This window comes from Dunckerocampus dactyliophorus, chromosome 13 (assembly GCF_027744805.1).
Source record: "Dunckerocampus dactyliophorus isolate RoL2022-P2 chromosome 13, RoL_Ddac_1.1, whole genome shotgun sequence".
In the NCBI taxonomy this organism is placed as follows: Eukaryota; Metazoa; Chordata; class Actinopteri; order Syngnathiformes; family Syngnathidae; genus Dunckerocampus; species Dunckerocampus dactyliophorus.
In genome coordinates this window covers 15,919,594-15,941,470 of record NC_072831.1, presented here as the reverse complement: position 1 = coordinate 15,941,470, position 21,877 = coordinate 15,919,594, and the positions used below count along the sequence as shown (strand labels likewise).

The window sequence follows — 21,877 nt, the reverse complement described above, 5'->3', positions numbered from 1 at the left end:
GCTTGAAATGGTATAAAGGTAAGTGGTGCCAGAGGTTAAAAAAAAGGTAAGGTTACCCAAAACTGAAAAAGAATATTTCAGAATTATACAAAAAGGCCTGTTTCAGGGAACACAAAATGGGTCAACAATTTAAAGCTGTTCTGCAGAAATGGTGGTTGATCAAGCCTTGGCAATTGGTGCAACTAATTCCTACAGGTGGTCCAAGTTCCGGAGTACTTACTACCTCCTCTGTCTGCATAAAAAGAGTGTTCGGAACACACTGTGGTACTATACCCTTGTGAACATCAGTTGAACAGCATTGTACTGGATGAAATGTTGCAAGAAAAAAAGGGAATTAACAATGGAAGCGAGACTGGCCATCTTAACACTTAAAAATGTCAGTTTTTCCTCAGAGAAATTGGAGTGTTCTGAAACTTTTGACCGGTAGTGTATTTTTAATGCTAATGCTAATGCTAATGCTAATGCACTAGGCCTCCTGCATGACATCATTGATAAACACGAGACCAAACACCCAGACGCTGTATTTATTATATCTGGCGATTTCAACCACTGTAACCTCAGGACTGTCCTCCCCAAATATTACCAGCATGTGAGCTTTCCCACAAGGGAAAATAACATCCTGGACCAAGTCTACTGCAACATGAAAGGTGCTTTGAAGGCTGTTCCAAGACCCCACTTTGGAAAGGCTGACCACATCTCTATATTCCTTTATCCAACATACAGACAACTTCTTAAAAAAGCTCCCCCTGTACGTACAGCAGTTAAAGTATGGAATGAAGAAACTGATCAAGTACTTCAGGACTGCTTTGGCTGCACAAACTGGGATGTGTTTAAAACTGCAGCGGGGAGGGAAGATTGTACTGTTGATTTGGATGAATATGCTTCTGCTGTTACTGGCTACATTAGCACATGCACATGCACATGCATAGAGACTGTTACCACCACCAAGTATTACAGAAAATACCCTAATCAAAAACAGTGGATGAACTGTGATGTAAGGGCTAAGCTACGTGCTCGTTCGACTGCATTTGTCATGGGCACCGCTGATGACTACAAAAAGGCCAGATATGACCTGAGGAGGTCCATACGGGAGGCCAAGAGGCAGTACAGACAGAAGCTGGAGGGCTACTATTCCACCTCAGACCCTCGGCGCATGTGGGCGGGGCTCCAGCACATCACAGACTATCGACAGCAGAGTAGCGTAGCCACGTCCAGCCAAACCACACTTCCTGATGAGTTGAATGAGTTCTATGCCCGCTTTGATACCCAAACTCCTGATGAGCAGAGAGGGTGGCTGAACCTGGGGAGCACACAGGACTCACCTCTCATGGTGACATCAGCTGATGTGCGCAGGGTTCTAAACAAAACAAACCCACGAAAAGCAGCAGGGCCAGACAACATCTCAGGACGTGCACTTCGGGTTTGCTCATCAGAGCTAGCTGATGTGCTTGCTGACATATTTAACCTGTCGCTTGCACAAGCATCTGTACCGACCTGCTTTAAGTCCACCACCATAGTGCCCGTACCCAAGAAGAGCAACGTGACCTGCTTGAATGACTATCGCCCTATAGCACTCACTCCTATTGTTATGAAGTGCTTTGAAAGATTAGTCATGACCCACATCAAAAAGAGCATCCCGGCGGCAACCGTGGACCCTCTACAGTTTGCATACCGCCAGAACCGGTCCACGGATGATGCAGTCAACACTGCCATCCACACAGCCCTTTCTCACCTACAGGGCCAGGACACATACGTCAGAATGCTATTTATAGACTATAGCTCTGCATTCAATACAGTCAGCCCCCACAAACTCACAGATAAGCTCCTCACACTTGGCCTGTCTCCCTCCCTCTGTAACTGGGTGTTTAACTTTCTCACAGGCAGGCCCCAGTCAGTCAGAGTCCACAACCGCACATCCAGCTCAAGAATTGTGAGCACTGGGACCCCACAGGGGTGTGTGCTGAGTCCACTCCTCTACACGCTCTTCACCTACGATTGCGTGGCCTCCCAGAACAACACCAGCATCATTAAATTTGCAGATGACACTACAGTCATCGGACTGATCACTGGTGGTGTTGAAACATCATACAGAAGAGAGGTCTCTCTTGAATCTCTTGAATCTCTTGAATCTTGAATCTCTTAATAACCATTTTCATTGACAACCAAATCCTGCAAGAACAGTGCCATGCAAAAAGAAGAGAGAGGTTCCACTGTATTGTTACCGTGATGTTGCTTTTCTAATTTTCTAATACTTTTTCATATTGCTAAATAAGATGACCAAAAATCAGAAACCTTGTCAGTATAATGAAGTTTGGGTGTGACATGAAACAAATTCCCTTTGTTTGTTTCCAACAAGAAGTCACCATAGCAAGCTCCTCTACGCTCATTCCACCCATGACATTGTGACCGAATACAAAAATGCGGTTCCCCGACTTTTTCACTATCCACTTCAAGTTATAGACAGAGTTTATATAGTTTCTTGCATTTGGAGCACATCATATTTCAAAGGAGCACCTTACTCTCACGGTGATAAAACGGAGCTGGGCTGAAGATGAATGTCTATTCTTTCAAAGTCTCGCATGCACCGCTCTTGTTATTGTTCTGTGTACGAGACAGAGGAATACATATAGAAAAGTGAATTCAAGTGAGCAAAGGGACAAAATGGTACATTGCCTCTGAGCAGTGACCATATGTCTCAATATCCACACTGTGTGCCACCAACCCTTGATTTGTGAGCCCTTTCTTCTACACTCACCCGCACCAAATGTTCAGGGGAGTGCAGCCACAGACAGAGCAAGTTATTGTGACGGCGAGCCAACAGGAAATTATGATCACTCGTCAAAGAAAGCAAAGTAATTAGATAAGGGATCCGCAAACAAAAATGAGAAGAGAGACAGACATGGGAATGCTGTCTATGTGTATTCTATGTGTATACTATGTCCACCTATCTGTCTGGATCTATCTACCTATTTGACAGTTTAACTCATTCAGCAAAATTTGCATTAATGAAGTGTGTTTCCGTTTGTCTAATGAATATAAATCCAATATTGATCAAACATTAGCTCTTGTTTGATCTGAACAGACTGCTGCAAGGCTTGATTAATGTATTCATATTAATGCATGCATGAGATTCACTCTGTGATATTCTGCAGCCAGGCCACAACTACGGGGGAGTTGTCTGATGCTTATCATATACAATAACCAGTGGTGAGACTACAGCAATAGTGATTTTCAATGGTTGTGATAGCCTTTTTTTTCTAAACTTGTGAAAAGAAACCTTGTTGCTTTTGCCACTTCCATAAATCGTTGAATATTTACCAATAAGGACATAAACACTCGGGGGGTGTAGCTCACATAATCACAGGAAAATTGGCTTGTATTATTTCTGTGCATTAGGTGGAAGCTGCCACAGACTCTGAATCGGAAAGCAAAGGCTCCCGGGAATACCATTCTGTTGGGATCCAGGTGGAGGATGACAAGAAAGGGTAATGCAATGGTTTGGAATCTTTACCATCTCTGTCAGCTGTCACTTTCATCAGTTCTGTTGGAAGAAAAGGTTCCGATGTTCCGCTATGCATTTTTACCACCTACAGGCAAGGCCGCTTCAAGCGCTCCAACAGCGTGACTGCAGCCGTGCAGGCAGACATGGAGTTGGAGGGTTTCCCCACCATGGAGGACAAAGGCCTGCAGTTTGGCGGGGGCTTCCAGCGCCACTCAGAGCCCAGCACACCCACCCAGTATGGAGCCGTGCGAACCGTCCGCACCCAGGGGCTCTTCAGCTACCGCGAGGACTACCGTACCACAGCTGAACCCCCGAGTCCCCGGGAGACCACCAGTGAGCCCACGTGGCAGCTGGAGCCCCCCTCCCCGCAGGAGAATGCCGTCCCATCTGGTGAGTCAGGGCGTAGCTCCCCTTCTCTAAGGAGAGATGGGAGCTGGTTCATGCAACTGCTGCACACTGAGACCAAGAGGATGGAGGGATGGTGTAAGGAGATGGAGGCTGAAGCTGAAGAAAATGACTTGTCAGAGGAGAGTGAGTGCCAAAAACCGCATATGACTTTAGCTATAGCACTTATACACAAATATATAATGTGTAAAACTTCTGTTCTTTTTCAGCCCTCGGAAAAATCAGAAGTGCAGTGGGAAGCGCTCAGCTCCTCATGTCACAGAAATTCCAGCAATTCTATTGGTTGTGTCAGCAAAATCTGGTAAGTGTGTGTGTGTGTGTGTGTGTGTTTGTGTGTGTGTGCTTGTGCTTAGGCTTGTGTTTTCATCATCATCCTGTGAACGCAAGAGCAGTACTACTATTGAATAGTGTTTGATCCAAAAGCAATGTTACTGATGAATACTACTAATACAGGTGGTCCTCGGTTTATGACGTTCTGTGTTGCGTGCGTGCATGTGTGTGTGCTTGTGTTTTCATCATCATCCTGTGAACCCAAGAGCATTACTACTGTTGAATAGTGTTTGATCCAGAGGCAATACCATTGATGAATACTACTAATACAGGCGGAACATGCTTTTGGTTTCCCCCCTTCAGGAGAATGACCCATTTCATCTTGTTATTGCTGTATTTTATATGTCCTTCATGTGTTCTGTGTACAGTGGGAGTGGATTCATTTAGGTATGATATTAAAACTCGACTTGCCATCAAGGTTTAGGAATGGATCTCATTTGTATCCTTAGGGCAGTGCTTTTCCGATAGTGGAGTGGGGCTCCCTGGGGGGAGCGCGGTGAACTGTCAGGGTGCGTGAGAGGCAGGGAGTACTTTCAAAGTTACTGCTGACCCGCCAACATGTACAAATTTATCGTACTCAACATGCAATTAGACTTTTGAATAAGCTTGTATGCGTCTCCATTTTGTTGCATTTTCCTGGTGTCAGTTTCGAGTTCAGTCTGTACAGTACAGATAAATAAATATCAATTTCTCAATTTTATTTCAAATCAGGGGGACGTGAAAACATTTCTGTCCCCAGGGGGGGCAGGACAGAAATTAATTGAGAACCATTGCATTACGACCACCTGTCCCATGATTTGAAGCTGTTTTTCGTTTTGATTCTTCAAGCAAACCTCATATGCGCTTAGACTCACTTAAGATGTGCTTTTCTCCTCATGCATTAATAACTTAAGCCATTGTAATCAGTTATGCACACGTTTGATGGTCTTTGCAGCCTTTAGTCACAACGCCGCAACAGCTGCAATGCATTTAACGCTTTAGCCAGCAATGATAACCCAATCTATGACCCGAAAGTCAAGTTACACAAATAAGAATCAATATCTGGGACATTTATATTTGACCTAAATACTTTGAAATTGACAAAAAATACATGTGTGCTCAAATGATGCCACTTTGTTCTGAAGGAGAATGGAAGCCCATATTAATAAAGTAATATTTAAACCAAACCTTATCACAGAGTATTTCAAAAGTGAAGACCTCAAGGTTGACAGCATACATAATGCTATGCAATAGAGAAATACAGTATGTACAGTGTAAGAAGAAATTGGCATATCTAATGCAAATATCTTTAAGGCATTCATTTAATAAAACGAATATTTCTTTGGTTGTAATTTTTAACTTCTTAGCTTTACACTGAGAGCTGATTTTAATATTTTGGTTGTCTTATTTATCTACAGTTACAGTTATAGTTACAGTTATGCCTTTCTGACAGCACAAACAAACTGGTTTGGCTTCCGTTTACTTGAAGTTACGGTTTTAACATCATTGCTGAGTGCTTAAAAGAATGAATGTGACTAAACTGAATGTGTTAAGCCTTGCTGAGCTTGCTGATGGCCTCATTATCATTAAGAACTGGTTCTATCAATGCCCACTGAGGACATCTAGTGGCTCCAAATGCATCAACCAGGAAGAATAATGATTTCATTTGAGAGATCACTGTTAGTCCTCCTGCCGTATTTAAGACAATACAGAAATAAGAAGGATGTATCTGCACCCTGTCATGTAGGACCCTAGTGCCATGCCGCGGCCTACCTCACAGGACCTGGCTGGGTTCTGGGACCTGCTGCAGCTCTCCATCGAAGACGTGACCATTAAGTTTGACCAGCTGCAGCAGATCAAGAGCAACAACTGGAGGCCCATAGACAGTCCGGAGAAAAAGGTAAATAGGTCAGGCCTGGACCCTTTCCTGCCTGAGAACAGAAGGCTTATAATGTCATGTTTGGGGACTTTAATGAGCAACATTTGAATACGTGTTTGTGTGTACATGTCAGCCATTGGTCATACAATAGATCCCCACCTTTCGTGGGGATTACGATCCGGGACCAGCAGCAAATGGCGGAAAACCGCAAGTAATTGAGACCCCTAATAAAAATGGCTACTTTAGATAATCGATGAACGGATAGAATCTGAGTCACTGTGTAGAAGTTATATTTGAGTTTCAGTTTGCTTCTCACAGCAACAGCAGTGCGTTAAAGCAGTGGTCCCCAACGTTTTTTGACCCACGGACCGGCTTGTGTTCCCACAAATCTCTGGGCTTTCGTACATCATAGCGATCTAATTGATCTTACTTATTATGTATTGTGTAAAACTAAGACATGAATGACATCAAATTAAAAGCACAAAATGAATGCCGACCCACCATCCACCAGTTCAAGTTCCAGACAAGTTTTTCCACAAAGATTATTACATCGCTATTTGACGTGTGTGGTAAAAGGTAGTGCGCTAGCATGAATTCACTTGAGACAAATGGGCACATTAGCACTCAATAAGTCATCAAAACTTACCTTTATGCATTCCCACATAATATCAGCATGTGAGACCAAATATGAGGTGAAAGAAAAATGGTAAAAATACAGTAGTAGTCTATCTGTGCAGCATGAGATAAAGTTAGCACACGCACAATGGACATGCGTCAAGTGAGACGGATGTAACATAGAGAATCCGACCACTTTTCAAAATAAAACATAAAAAAATGAAATAATGGAAATGATTTTTTCTTTCTGTGCGACCCGGTACCAAATGACCCACGGCCTGGGGGTTGGGGACCACTGCGTTAAAGGACCACCAAACAAAGTGTGAAATCTCACCGCTTCACGAAAAAACACAGTCAAGCATAAAGACATAAACGTAAAAATTGTGCCTTTTTCAACAATGGTACATGTATTTTGCACATTTTACTTGTATAATCATGTATTTATTTAGTTTTTATCTTTCTTAATTTGACCTGTTACGACAGAATACAACAAACATAAGTGCTGTGTGCACGCCCAAGGCACACCTAGTCATTGGGGCCCCCCACAGCCTTCTTTTTTTTTTTTTTTACAAAATGTGAGTATGTAGGCCTGCTTTTTAAGAGTTATCTGTCTGCTTAAGTTGCTATTTACATAGCCATGTGTATATACCCCCCCTCCCCAAAACTATTTTAAATATTAATATTTATCATCTAGTGTGAATATGAGAAAATTCTCCTATTTCCCGAACTAGATAAAGCCCTTAAAATCCACCTTCTTCGGAGGATTCTTATTACCTAACAAATGAATCCTCTCAATGCTTTTACTGTAAGTGATGAGAACATTAAACGACATTTAATATAGTTTACCGCTTTAATACTGACATCTTTGTGATGAAAAACCTCACGCTCAGCTTCATCTACTGCATTCTCCTCGGCTGACACTGGCAGCAGCGGTGCCGCTGTCGTTGTGTCTCCATTTGTTGTGACTGTCAAAAATATTGACACCTTCGGTAGATTTTATAAAAACTATTTGTTTTCCTCTTCTAACTCCGCACCAGCAAGTTTGTTTTTGTTGTTGCACATGCGCAGACATGGAATAGTCCATTACATGAGAAGAGAGGGGCAGCGGTTAAAACAATCATGATAGATTACACATTTGTACAGTATGTAGTTTTGAGCATGTGAATTAAGGCTAAAACAGTAATATTTACTTTTAATAGAATAAAAAAAATCAACAATTGTTTTTACGAGGCGTTTCAGGGCCCCTGGAAATCTCGGGGCCCTAGGCATTTGTCTGTTTGCCTAATGGTACGTAACCTCACTATCTTGCCTTAAGAAATGTGCAGCACAGTGGATTGACAGCCTGCTCGCTGACTACCGCTGCTCGACTTAACTATCAGTGGTGCGTGTGCAGGGCTGTACTGTTAGGATGACCACTGTTACACGTGTAGGTCTACTTTGAAATAAATTACTACTTTACAGCAAATGGGTGCTTGTGTAAAAAATGGCTTTTTTGTTGCTTCTCGCCACATATCAAGCATATAGGTAAGCCAGCATCGTTGGAAAAGAAGACAAAGGAATCTGTCTCTGCAGAATTAAAAACTCTATTTTCTTCTGAGACGTTTCTTTTTAGGGGAGATATATTAATGGTTCGCTTACCACGGGGTGAAAAGACGTCTGTGTCACGTCTAAAGGAACGCAGGCAGTCAATCACCAGCCACAACGCAGCCACGATGCATTCAGGGTCATACAGAAGCTGGATGTTTTTATCTCTTTTCAAATTGCATAGGGAGCCACAACAAGGAGGCTGAATAACCGCATGCGGCTCCGGAGCAGCTGGTTGCCGACCCCTGACTTAGAGTGAATGAGATGTGTTTTCTGTGGAAAAAATGGCCCCCCCTTTTTTTCAAACTAAAAATCTGTGGTGCCGTGTATGCTGAATGTGTGGGTATCCACTGTATAGTGATTCACATAGCAGATTTTCATCCAGACAGTGCAGACTCAATACCACTCATCAGGCAAGGGTGTCGTCTGCTTTTTAACACCAAGTTAATTGTGGTCGGCTCTAGCTTGGATGGACGGATGAACAAATGCTCCTGGGTGGATCTTACTTTTCAGGAGATGAATGTGTACTATATAATGCAAAAATAAAAGTCACTGAATTGTTTTTCGCTTTCAAAAATAGCTCAGCTCCATCAGATAAGATATTGTGTGAAACCAATTAGTGGAAGGGTGGAAGAAAAGGGAAGGACAATGTTAATTTGTTTTCAACTCTGGATTTGGGCAGCTTGTTTGATCCAGACAAAGTGCTGAATATGTTCTAAAAGCATCACCTAATTAGTTTTCTGTTTTTTTTTCCATCCTCCAAAGCCTACAGCTCCAGTACCAAAGAAGACAAGTCGACAGAAAAGTCTGGTGACCAGAGAGAAATCCTTGGACCTGCCTGACAGGCACCGGCAGGAGGCTCGTAGACGGCTGATGGCAGCCAAGCGGGCGGCCTCCTTTCGGCAGAACTCAGCCTCAGAGCGAGCGGACAGCATCGAGATCTATATTCCCGAGGCTCAAACTCGACTTTGAGAAGTTAGGGTCAGGGGAAAACTTGTCTCCCTGCTCACCTAGCCTTTTTCTAGACTTCTGTTGTCTCTTCCTTTACCCATCCAATCTTAGAAGCCATCCTCAGTGGCCCTGGCCAACGTCATCAACCTGTAGGATGTGCCTCTCGTCCCGATATTAGCAGAGATGTATATTGAACATGGGTTGACTGGTTTCCCCACTGGTTCTCTGGTTACCATGGTACCCAAACGACACAACCTCATCCAGCATCTTGTGTGTTTTTGCTTATTTTTGCCAACATCTGCAAAGTGCCATTTTGAAAAGTGCAGCTTTGAGAAACCTACCAGCAACCAGACCTTTGACCTAAAAAAAAAAAAAAAAGAACAAATAGCGATACAGGCATTTTAAATAGCTGAAAACAAAATCTCCAACTCATTCGTTTTTTTAGTCATGACTTGTTTCCCAAACTTAATGTGAAATCGATAAAGTGCCAATCCTGACAATACCTCATCTCTGTGCATGTGGCACCGATCCAACCGATGTGTCAATGTGGTTGTGGTCTTTTTTCATGATATTGCTAGTTCATTTCATCATTTAGTGCCGTGTGCATTTCACATGCATCTCATGGTCTTGTCATTTACTTGAACCAGAATACAAGTCTCGTGCCAACATTTTACATGAGATCAATGCAGGTGGGGGGGAAAAAAAGAGACCTGCGATCAAAACACGTACACAACACGTACACAAATACACTGATGCATTTACTACGATTACGTGTTTCCAAAGGGAAGTATACACACTCTAGTTAACAGCAGTGCTGCTGTATTTTCTAAATATGAACAGGAACAATGTTTATTTTCCCACAGTGCGCCTGCCCCCTAATTACTTTTGACAAACCTGGATTGTTGCAGTGATCACAGCCACAAAACCACTCTGCTTTGTTTTACTCCGATCTACTGTGCTTATCTCAGGCCCCATTCAAGCAGCACCCTTGACCACTTTCGAAATACAAACAGAACATCCAGTTTTGATCCCTGCGACACTGACCCCCCTCCTACAAGGGAAGAATAAAACCTTTGCAAATTATTCAGCACATCATCTAAGCTTGTTTGTCCCAAAACTGTGATATATATGTATAATATTTCACATGCCCTTGGTATTACTTTTGCTTTGAGGTGCTCTCTTTAACTTTAACTACTAAGCTGCATGGAAAAAACTCACTGAATTGGAATTTATTCATCACAAAATTCAACGGGGTTTTCACCTTGTGGCACAACACTCAGGTGTAAATAGAGAATAAATTGCTACACTTAAATCTTAAAAATCACTTTTCCAAGCTGTGCGAGCCGCTCTGTGGCATATTCGCTCACCAGCCACAGCATTAGGTGCACTTGCACAAGCTAATGAGGTCCAATACAAACACTGTCAAACATTTTTTTGTTTTGTTTTGCAGGTAATTTCAGGTAAATGTTGTTGTATTTTGCAAGAAATGTAGAAGTGCACTGCATCCAGTATACTGTAATAGTAGAAAGACACTTTATCACCACTCTGACAGCGTCAGTTATCTTCATAAATGCAGATTATTGTACACAGGTATTCGTCTTGAGCCTTATTAGTTGTTCAGTGGTATTTAATGTAGTTTATCCATAAAATTCACTCCGCTTATGTCGGTGATCAGTGTTAAGGCCAGGAAAATTCTTCATATAATATTTTCTTCACTCATGCATTTAGAGTCTATTACATGTGACGGCGTCCAAAGTGCGTTGATGCCTAACAATGTGTAAGAATAGCAAGAGTTTGAATATGACAAAAACACGTTTTGAGTTTTGGTAGTGCTGTGCTGACAGTGACGAAGAGAAGGTGAATATAAGGTCGGAGACTGTCTTGACTTTATTTCACCACTGCCACCCTCCAGTGGCATATCGCGCATCCAGCTGTCACGCACACACACACACATACGCATCGGACATTTGCTCTGCATCAGCGCTTTTTCAAAACAAAGATATGAAACACTCGTTTTATTTCTTTGTTTTTAGGGAGTATACCCAGCACATACATTTAGCAGCCACAGCCTTAGGTACACCCGCACAATCTGATGGATCTTATTAGGTGTGCAAGTGTACTACTGCCATGGATTACAGTACTGTATTATACTTTACAGTACAGTTTACTTGGCCGTTTTTACACGTCTTCAGTATGTATTCACTCACACCTTTAGTGACACACTTGAAGAAAACACGTCCCTTCAGAGAGTTTAACAGGGTGACAGCAGGAGCGTGAGGATGTGTGATGCTGGCCATTTGTCAGAAGCAGAGACAATCCCTTGCTGTTTGCACACAGGCAGGCTGGCAGGAGACAGACCTTGCCTGACATATTTTGGCTTCGAGGAGATGTGAGCTCCGTGTTGGGCCCCATACTACTGGCGTTGCGTTCTGTTGTGCGGCTGCAGGGCTGTTATGTGAGGATCGCTGTACGCTGCGCTGGGTATTTTCAGTCTGCCTTTTGACGAGGCAAAGCAGTTTATGTAAGATTTTTGGGTCCTTGGTAAGATCAAGCAAACAGCCTCACAGGGGCCTTCAAAAGCATGTGTTGAGAAATGCGTTGCTGAATCACGGTCTTTACTGTTCAACTCTACTGTGTGAGTTTCTCTTCCCTCCAATGCACAATTATGCATCCTGACCTCATTTGCAAGTTGGAGTATAAAGCGGCCATTGCAAATTGTGAGATGAGTCAAAGATATGACTATTTTTGCATCCTCAAATGATGGGCTCCTTGCAGACTGCCATTGTCAACCTCATCAACACCTCAAATGAAGCATTGTCCCGTGGGCACTAGGCCTGGGATGATAATAAATTAATTAATTAATCGCACAATAATCAACACCTTGGCGCGTTTGTTCCATAGAACAAGGGCATGAGTGAGCCCTTTTGTCAGTCATACAATCTCTGTCTTGGTGGGTGGAGGCGGGGCACCTGTCATACACACAGAGTGTAGAAAAGTGTAACGTAGTAGAAATTAAATTAGTAGATTGCAATTTATTGTCCTATAGTTTTTATATTTTTAATTGTACTTTTTTTTAAAGTACGGTAATGTTAAAATCTCATCTCGTTCTCGTAGAGCCAATCTCGTGTATCGTCTCGCCTCGCGAACCGTGTCCCGTGACACCTGTAGTATGTAGTATTCTACACCAGTCACTAGGTGTCAATGTTTCTGTAATGTTCGGTGAGACACACAATCACCACACTTGATCGCCGGAACAACAGGCTTTTATTGCAGGTTTGAATAATAATCCCTAAGAAAAACTGAAACTCACCTCTGAACGGCCAACATTTTTTCCTGTCCACCACTCACTCTGCTGTCTTAGGGAACACATTTATAGGAACACACGCAAGAATGATTCTTATTTGTCTTAAATGGCCTATTTATTATTACAGGATGTCTACTATATTGGGTAGTATGTAAAGGTGACTATAGGGGTGTCTCTAGAGGCCTCTAATGTTACAAAATGTATTTAGAAGGTTGTAAACAGGTTTTCTATGCTCTAGCTCCGAAAATATTACATTTATAATCAAGGAATCCTACTTAGTGAAAATTCACTTATCATGCTCGCATCTGGAACCAATTAACCACGATAAACGAGGGATTACTATTTCTTACAAAGGTCAGTACAACCCTCACATTTCAGCAAACATTTTAGCATACAGTATATCTTCAGGGTACAATTCTGTACAGCTTGGAAAGCAGTATATATATATATATATATATATATTTTTTTTTTTTTTGTCGTCTGAAAATAAGTCAACACAACGTCGTTGTTTTTTAAACAGCTGGCAGCAGAACTAAGTACACCACAGAGAACATGTGCCACAGCGCCATTGTTATCTAGCACTGCCTTAATCCTGTTGGTATTGAACTCACCAGAGCTGTTAATGGAATACTCTCCCACTCCTCTATGATGATGTCACAGAACTGGCGGGCTCCTTGTGCTCGTCCACTTTCCGCTCGAGGATGTCCCACAGGTACTCAATTGGGTTCAGGTGTGGAGACATACACTCCTGATCAAAATTTTCAGACCAGTTGAAGAATTGCAAGAATTTACATTTCGCACTGTTGGATTTTAAGGAGGTTCTAAGTAGAGCTTCAAAATGCAAAAAGAAGAAATGGGAGTAAGACAAAAAAAATAAGGAAGAAATTTATTACAAGCAACCATTAAACTGAAATAGGTAGTTCATCAGCTGATCAGAAGTTTAAGAGCATAGCTCATAAAAAAACCTAAAAATGTTCTCAATTGAATTTAGATCAGGGGAACATGCAAGATGGTACAAAAGAAGGATGTTATTCCTCTGGAAGAAAGCGAGCATTGTAAACTGCAGTGTTGTCCTGTTAAAAAAGCCAGTCATTACCACACAGTCATGATGGATGCCCCCTGCAACATCTCCACATAGCCAACTGCCATATGACGCCCCTGCACAACCTGAAGCTCCATTGTTCCATCGAAGGAAAAAGCACCCTATATCATGATGTGCCACGTGGGAAACATCTCAGATGGGATCTCCTTGTCATGCCTGTAATGTTGGAAGCCATGAGGACCGTCAAGGTTACATTTTGGCTTATCAGAGAATAAAACTTTCTTCCACCTTTCAGTTACCCATGTTTGGTGCTCTCATGCAAATTCCAAACGGCCAATTTTGTGGCGTTGAAGGTGTTTTTTGTTCTTAAAACCTTTCTCTCGCCGATGCCGTCTGATGGTTATTGGGCTGCACTCGGAACAAGTAATAACCTTCATTTGGGCCGAGAATTGTCTCGTGTCTTGGCAGACAGCCAATCAGGTCCTCCAACTCAGGGCCGGTGACTTTTACCACTTGACGTTTTTGTTCCGTAACCCTCAGGATCTTTTAAGACATTTAAAATGACTTCAGTGACTTGACAATGTCTTACTGCGTCCAACTTGCTGCGAGAGGCCTTGCTTATGTAAATCAACAATCCGACTGCATTCAAAGAGAGAAAGCTTTTTTTGCCTTTGCCATCAAGAGATCATGACAGTGTGAATACCTGACATACCTGCCAGCTTTTTAAACAAAAATGGCTCTGTTTACTTATTTTGGAAGGATAGTAATTATATACTGCTTTCCAAGCTGTACTGTGGTTACTTTTAGGTACATTTAATTTTTTATTTTTCTATATAATATTGTCCCTAACGTCCATAAGATGTTTCCAGCAAGCAATACCGTTTGGTTCAGATCAATACACCTGTTATGTTAGTCTTTCAACCATGGGTGTGAAGTACGCAGGGAGCGTCATGAGCTACGTACGTAGCATGATGTCATGGCAGCAGGACAGCATGTCTTCTTCTTAGGCCTCCTTCAATTTATGATGACCCTGGGAAAAAAAAAAAGTTTGATTTGATTGTCCTGCTGGAACAGCGCTGTCTGAACAATGTGATTGTTTCCTTCTATTCTGTAGTGTCCCCAAAGCACACAAATAACTTGCAGGATTTAATATGACGGCAGACACATGGTCTCACAGCCATGCAGCAAGTAAAAACTGAATCGACTCCGGCTGTGCTGTTTAGGCGGGCTCATATCATTTAAGCAAGCAACAATTATTTCTGTTATTTCTATTATTACTGATATCTGATATTGTCCTTCATTTCATTAGTGATGCCAATATCACCGATATATACAGCTTTTATACAGCTCTTCCCTCAAACTAACGTTGCGTAATGAACACATTATGCTTCTTCTATTGGATGAATTTCACACATAAAGACTGTTAAATACCGCAATATGCACTACAAGTTGTAGCAAAATGCCAATACGCTGCCTGATATTAGATTTGAAGTATTGGAGGAAGACACCTTACTCCCCCGTTGCATCACCAGCGCTTTATGTCATGTTCTGCATGACAGGTTGGACTCTTCCTGTCTTGTGCTCTTGATTTGGTTTTCTGTTTCCTGTTGGGTGCGATATGCAGCGGTTTTGTGGTAGCTGGAAAGCGCGTGAGGCTGGAAACGTTTTCTCATCGTTCGTCATAGTGGTATCCAAAGTGCTGCACGGGGGCCATTTGCGGGCCGCGGCTTGTTTTTTTTATTGGCCTGTGGCACAATGTAGAAATAAATAAACAAACAAAAAAATATTGGAAAAATTGAGGAAAAAGGCCGAATGTCAGGACTAAAAGCTGAAATGTTGATACTAATAAAGTTTTTAACGCTTTGTCCTGCAAAGCTTTGTATATACAATGCTTTTTTTGGCCTTTTTATGAAATAAAAAATAAATATAAAACTACCAAAGTGGATACTTACATCTTTTGAGTTTTCAGTATACAGCCCTCAGGGGAAAAAGTTTGGACACCCCTGATTTAGGTAGAGCCCCATTCCACACAAAGAGCGAATCGTACCACGTTTACAGCCAAATTCTACAGTATATTTACAATCCGAAGGTGAAACTTGGAAATAATTACAGACCGCGGACATATTGAGCGTGCTTCCTGTGGAGCACAGTGCGGTTTGATGAGGCCTCACTCGGGTACCAATATAATTATGGGACGAAAAACTGATGATCTGATGATGTGATATCTCATTTTGATGCATCGGCCGACAGTACTGAGCCCAGCCACTATTTGAGGACATATGGTGTGTTGATTCAGATTTGTGCAATAGTGTTTTGCAAGTGTTGGTGAGTGCAAAAGCCAAATAAAGAACATTTACTGTCATTTCAAAACCACTGACAGTTTCTGGGGGTGAAAAGTCTATAATTTAATAAGAGATCCTCTGTGGCTGTTTTCTGGAGGATGCTCATCTGGCAGTCACATGATGCAGTGAGAACTGAAGGCAGCCCCTATTGGCAGGAAGTCACTGGAGTGATGATGAATTAATAGTAAGTCAGCCACCGTAACCTTGTGAAAACCCCCTAGGGCAGAAATGACAGTATCACATTAAAAAAAAGCACGAGGGCAGCAATCCACTCCAAGTGCCATCTTTTTTTCGCTTATAAGACTTACTGTAAAATTAGGACTCAGCCACACGTCTCAGAAGAGTTTCCCATAAGCAAATCATCTCTGCTCCACCTTCCGTCATATTTCTAATGTTTCATCTGTGGCCTCACTTCTGCATCGACTGTCTGTGCGCTCTTAACGGCAGAAACAGCGACGTGAACTATTTCGGGGGGGGGGCATTTTTCCTATTGAAGACGTTAACAGAGAAACTTTAAGATTCCCTTGGACTTGGGATGTGAAATAATTGGATGATCACAAGGCAAAATAAGAAAAGTAGTTGTTTAGCGAAAACTATTTTCATCTCTTGTATAGCATATCTATAGTGAGGATGAATATAATGCCAAATATTCATTATTTGTAAAGAAATATATATATATATATATACATACAGATATATAGAACAGTATATAATTCTATATTATGCTCACCTGAATCAACTATTTTCTGCTGTTGCTCATGTTCTGTTGTCACTTTTTCTTTCTGATTTTATAAACTGCTACGATGGCATGAAAAATACTGATTCTGAATGTAGATGATTTCTTTATTTATGAAGTCACCTTTTTACAGATGTAGCCTACATTTGTTATGTTATTTATTTTATATATTGACCATTTCTATATTTATTGATTTCTCTGTGTGTGTTATTTAAAAGCTTTTGTTTATTTATGGAACCTCGTATGTGTTGAAAGATTTGACCTCATTGCAGTCATCATCCAGTGTAAATAAGTCTCGAAAATTAAATTTTTGGACAAAAAGTTTGAAACAGCTTGTCTGTGTGCTTCCTATATGTGTAATTTGAATATACAGTTCACATACACTCACGGGGTTGGGTATTTTATTGATCTTGCATCCTTGCAACAGTTCTTTTTCCATTGGGAATGAAATGTCATTTTTAAATGATTCAATTTATTTCTACATTTTTCTAATGTAGAATTAAGTTTGTAATTCTGAATTATACATAGTATCCTCCCTGAGCTACCACCTTATTGTGGTAGAGGAGTTTGCGTGTCCCGATGATCCTAGGAGCTAAGTTGTCAGGGGTTTTTATGCCCCTGGTAGGGTCACCCATGACAAACAGGTCGTAGGTGAGGGACCAGACAAAGAGTAGCTCAATAGACCTCCACGATGACAAAAAACATTGGACCACGTTTTCCCTTGCCCGGACGCGGGTCACCGGGGCCCCCCTCTGGAGCCAGGCCTGGAGGAGGGGCACGATGGCGAGCGGTGGCAGGGCGACGACATGGGTCCCCCCTCCAATGAGCTCACCACTCATGGGAGGGGCCAAAGGGGTCGGGTGCAGAGTGAGCTGGGTGGCAGCCAAAGGCGAGGACTTTGGCGGTCCGATCCTCAGCTACAGAAACTAGCTCTAGGGACTTGGAATGTCACCTCTCTGGTAGGGAAAGTGCCTGAGCCGGTGCATGAGGTTGAGAAGTTCCGGCTAGATATAGTCGGACTCACGTCAACGCACAGCAAAGGCTCTGGAACCAGTCCTCTTGAGAGGGGTTGGACCTTGTTCCACCCTGCCGTTGCCAGCAGTGAGAGGCGATGGGCAGGGGTGGCAATTCTTGTTGCACCCCGGCTTGTGGCCCGCATGTTGGAGTTTAACCCGGTGAACGAGAGGGTAGTTTCCCTCCGCCTTCGAGTGGGGGGACGAGTCCTGACTGTTGTTTGTGCTTATGCGCCAAACAGCAGAATACCCACCCTTTTTGGAGTCTCTAGAGGAAGTACTGGAGTGTGCTCCCTCAGGCGATTCCCTTGTTTTGCTGGGGGACTTCAACGCACACGTTGGCAGCGACAGTGAGACCTGGAGAGGCATGATTGGGAGGAACAGCCCCCCTGATCTGATCCCGAGTGGTGATTTCTTATTGGACTTCTGTGCTCGTCACAGATTGTCGATAACAAACACAATGTTCAAGCATAAGGGTGTCCACATGTGCACTTGGCACCAGGACACCCTAGGCCGCACTTCCATGATTGACTTTGTGGTCGTATCATCGGACTTGCGGCCATATGTTTTGGACACTCGGGTGAAGAGAGGGGCGGAGCTGTCAACTGATCACCACCTGGTGGTAAGTTGGCTCCGATGGTGGGGGAGGATGCCGGTCAGACCCGGCAGGCCCAAACGTATTGTGAGGGTCTGCTGGGAACGACTGACAGAGTCCCCTGTCAGAAGAAGTTTCAACTCCTACCTCCGGGAGAGCTTCAACCATGTTCCAAGGGAGGTGGCGAACATTGAGTCTGAATGGGCCATGTTCCGTGCCTCTATTGTCGAGGCAGCTGATCGGAGCTGTGGCCATAAGGTGGTTGGTGTCTGTCGTGGCGGTAATCCTAGAACCCGTTGGTGGACACCAGTGGTGAAGGATGCCGTCAAGATGAAGAAGGAGTCCTATCAGGTCTTTTTGGCTCATGGGACTCCGAAGCAGCTGACCGGTATTGGCAGATCAAGCGGTCTGCGGCTCTGGCAGTCGCTGAGGAAAAAACTCGGACATGGGAGGAGTTTGGAGAAGCCATGAAGAACGACTTCTGGACGGCTTCAAAGAGATTTTGGACCACCATTCGGCATTTCAGGATGGGGAAGCAGTGCACAGTCAACACCATGTATGGTGTCGATGGTGCGCTGCTGACCTCGACGATGTTCTGGATGGGTGGAAAGAATACTTCAAAGACCTCCTCAATCCCACTGACACGTCTTCCTATGAGGAAGCAGAGCCTGGGGACGCCACGGTGGGCTCTCCTATCTCTGGGGCTGAGGTTGCTGAGGTTGTCAAAAAGCTCCTCGATGGCAGGGCCCCGGGGGTGGATGAGATCTGCCCGGAGTTCCTTAAGGCCATGGATGCTGTAGGCATGTCTTGGTTGACACGACTCTGCAGCATCGCGTGGACATTGGGGGCAGTACCTCTGGATTGGCAGACCGGGGTGGTGGTCCCCCTTTTAAAGAAGGGGGACCGGAGGGTGTGTTCCAACTATCGTGGAATCACACTCCTCAGCCTCCCTGGTAATGTCTATTCAGGGGTTTTGCAGAGGAGGATCCACCGGATAGTTGAATCTCGGATTCAGGAGGAGTAGTGTGGTTTTCGTCCTGGTCGTGGAACTATGGACCAGCTCTCCACTCTCAGCAGGGTCCTTGAGGGTGCATGGGAGTTTGCCCAACCAGTCTACATGTGTTTTGTGGACTTGGAGAAGGCATTCGACCGTGTTTCCTCGAGGAATTCTGTGGGGAGTACTCCGGGAGTATGGGGTATTGGACCAGCTAATTCAGGCTGTTTGTTCCCTGTATGACCGGTGTCAGAGTTTGGTTCGCATTTCCGGCAGTAAGTCGGACCCGTTTCCAGTGAGGGTTGGACTCCGCCAGGGCTGCCCAATTCTAATGAACACCAATTCTGTTCATTATTTTTATGGACAGAATTTCTAGGCGCAGCCAGGGCGTTGAGGGGTTCCGGTTTGGTGGCTGCAGGATTGAGTCTCTGCTTTTTGCAGATGAAGTGGTCCTGCTGGCTTCATCAAGCCGAGAACTTCAACTTTCACTGGATTTGTTCGCAGCCGAGTGTGAAGCGGCCAGGATGAGAATCAGCACCTCCAAGTCCGAGTCCATGGTTCTCGCCCGGAAAAGGGTGGAATGCCATATCCGGGTCGGGAATGAGATCCTGCCCCAAGTAGAGGAATTTAGGTACCTTGGAGTCTTGTTCACAAATGAGGGAAGGATGGAATGCGAGATTGACAAGCGAATTGGTGCGGCGTCAGCAGTGATGCGGACTCTACATCGGTCTGTTGTGGTGAAGAGAGAGCTAGGCCGAAAGGCAACGCTCTCAATTTACCGGTCGATCTACGTTCCTACCCTCACCTATGGTCATGAGCTTTGGGTAATGACCGAAAGGACAAGATCGCGGGTCCAAGCGGCCGAAATGAGTTTTCTCCATAGGGTGGCTGGGCTCTCCCTTAGAGATAAGGTGAGAAGCACTGTCATCCGGGAGAGACTCGGAATAGAACCGCTACTCCTCCGCATTGAGAAGAGCCAGATGAGGTGGCTTGGGCATCTGGTCAGGATGCCTCCCGGACGCCTCCCTGGGGAGGTGTTCAGGGCAAGTCCAACTGGTAGAAGGCCTCGGGGAAGACCCAGGACATGTTGGAGTGACTATGTCTCTCAACTGGCCTGGGAACGCCTCGGGATTCGCCGGGAGGAGCTGGAGTGGCCGGGGAGAGAAAAATCTGGACCTCCCTGCTTAGGCTGTTGCCCCCGCGACCCGATCTCGGATAAGCGGTAGAAGATGGATGGATGGATGGATGGAGATATATATATATATACTGTATATACACTGTACATATACACATACACACAGGCACGTTTTCCAGTTAATTAAAAAAATACATCAGTGGAACTAAGAAATATTTTACAGCAACTTGAAGAACAAAAATGGAAGTCTTCTTTTTTTTTGTTATCCTCTTCATGAGCAACCTTTATTAACATTTAAAAAAGTGAATTTCCCCGCTGTGGGATAAATAAAGTACAAATACAAAAAAACCTCACCAGCCATGAACCTCAACGCACGTCACTGACTGCTACCCACATCTTATAATAAGCCGTGCTGAATGCTCCACAATATCTTAGCTGGACGAGGTCAAATTTCTCATGAGTGGACATGGTTGACAGCGGCCGATAGTGTCTTTGGTGGCAAAGACAGATTTGTTTGACTAAATGGATCAACCAATACTAAATGTAAATGTAAATGGAAACGTCCAAGTCCATGTCGTCGTTGCAAGTCCACGGTAAAGATCTAAAAAGATTGTGTAGATTCACACAAATTGGGAAAGCCTTGTGGAATCATGAAGAATGAGGACTACCTCCAGGTTCCCTAACGTCACCTCAAATCAACAGGTCATTATCCCAAACATATCAGGATGTGGTCAGGATGACAATTAAATCACACAAGAAGCGTTTGTCTGCTCTTCTCCACTTGAGTCGACACATTACACACCAGTGGGTTCTGGGTCAATGCATCTTCTTCTGATGAAAACAATCCATGAAGAGCGAACACAATACATTGGAACAAAAACAGGTTTCAGCCAGCGAAAAAGTGCAGGAGCATGTGCGAACAAAATGCTGCCGTGTGATCCAATGCCTGACCGACATGGCCTGGAAAAAGAGGCAGACATAAGGTTTCACATTCATTTTGGGTGTACCTAATAATTACACATTTTTGGTCCTGGATATGGATAGAATAAAATGTTCGCTGCTTGTTTTGTTGTAGCGAAAACCAAAACAATGACTTCACAAGCCATAAATATGTACGGAGCCCCGGAGGGGACCGTAAATATGCATCGGAGACTAAGATCAGGTCTTCAAAATGCAGATATTTGAATATTGTTGGAAGGGAGGCAACATGTTTGTACTTAACATTGTTTCATATTCATTCAATTGTATAATATCCATGTCATTCATTTAATTATATATTTAACTAATGATTAGTAATAACTGTAATAATAATACTGTAGTGTGTTTTCTATAATCTAGTGTTTTGTTTTGTTGGGTCCACATAATGACAAGGCAATCCTTCTGTCAGTCAAACAATACATCCTTACAGACAGCCGACGTATAGTTTGGAATTGTCTCCATATAATACTCTCAACAGCCAAGAGGGATGCAT

At 43.5% G+C, this 21,877-nt stretch overlaps 1 protein-coding gene across 13 annotated transcripts in view; it reads left to right on the top strand.

Annotated features, from left to right (window-relative positions):
- Positions 1 to 17,174, top strand: part of dlgap2a (discs, large (Drosophila) homolog-associated protein 2a) — a 231,235-nt gene extending 214,061 nt beyond the window's left edge. For 8 of the 13 annotated variants that reach the window (XM_054796877.1, XM_054796873.1, XM_054796867.1 and 5 more), the window contains 5 exons: positions 3,397 to 3,485; positions 3,594 to 4,033; positions 4,117 to 4,208; positions 5,964 to 6,116; positions 9,060 to 17,174. In XM_054796877.1, coding sequence (XP_054652852.1) covers positions 3,397 to 3,485; positions 3,594 to 4,033; positions 4,117 to 4,208; positions 5,964 to 6,116; positions 9,060 to 9,266 — 981 coding nt within the window. In that variant the 3' untranslated portion in view covers positions 9,267 to 17,174. The remainder of the gene's footprint in view (positions 1 to 3,396; positions 3,486 to 3,593; positions 4,034 to 4,116; positions 4,209 to 5,963; positions 6,117 to 9,059) is intronic. The other 5 variants (XM_054796874.1, XM_054796876.1, XM_054796875.1 and 2 more) reach the window with 1 other exon arrangement.
- The last annotated feature ends 4,703 nt before the right edge of the window (positions 17,175 to 21,877 follow it).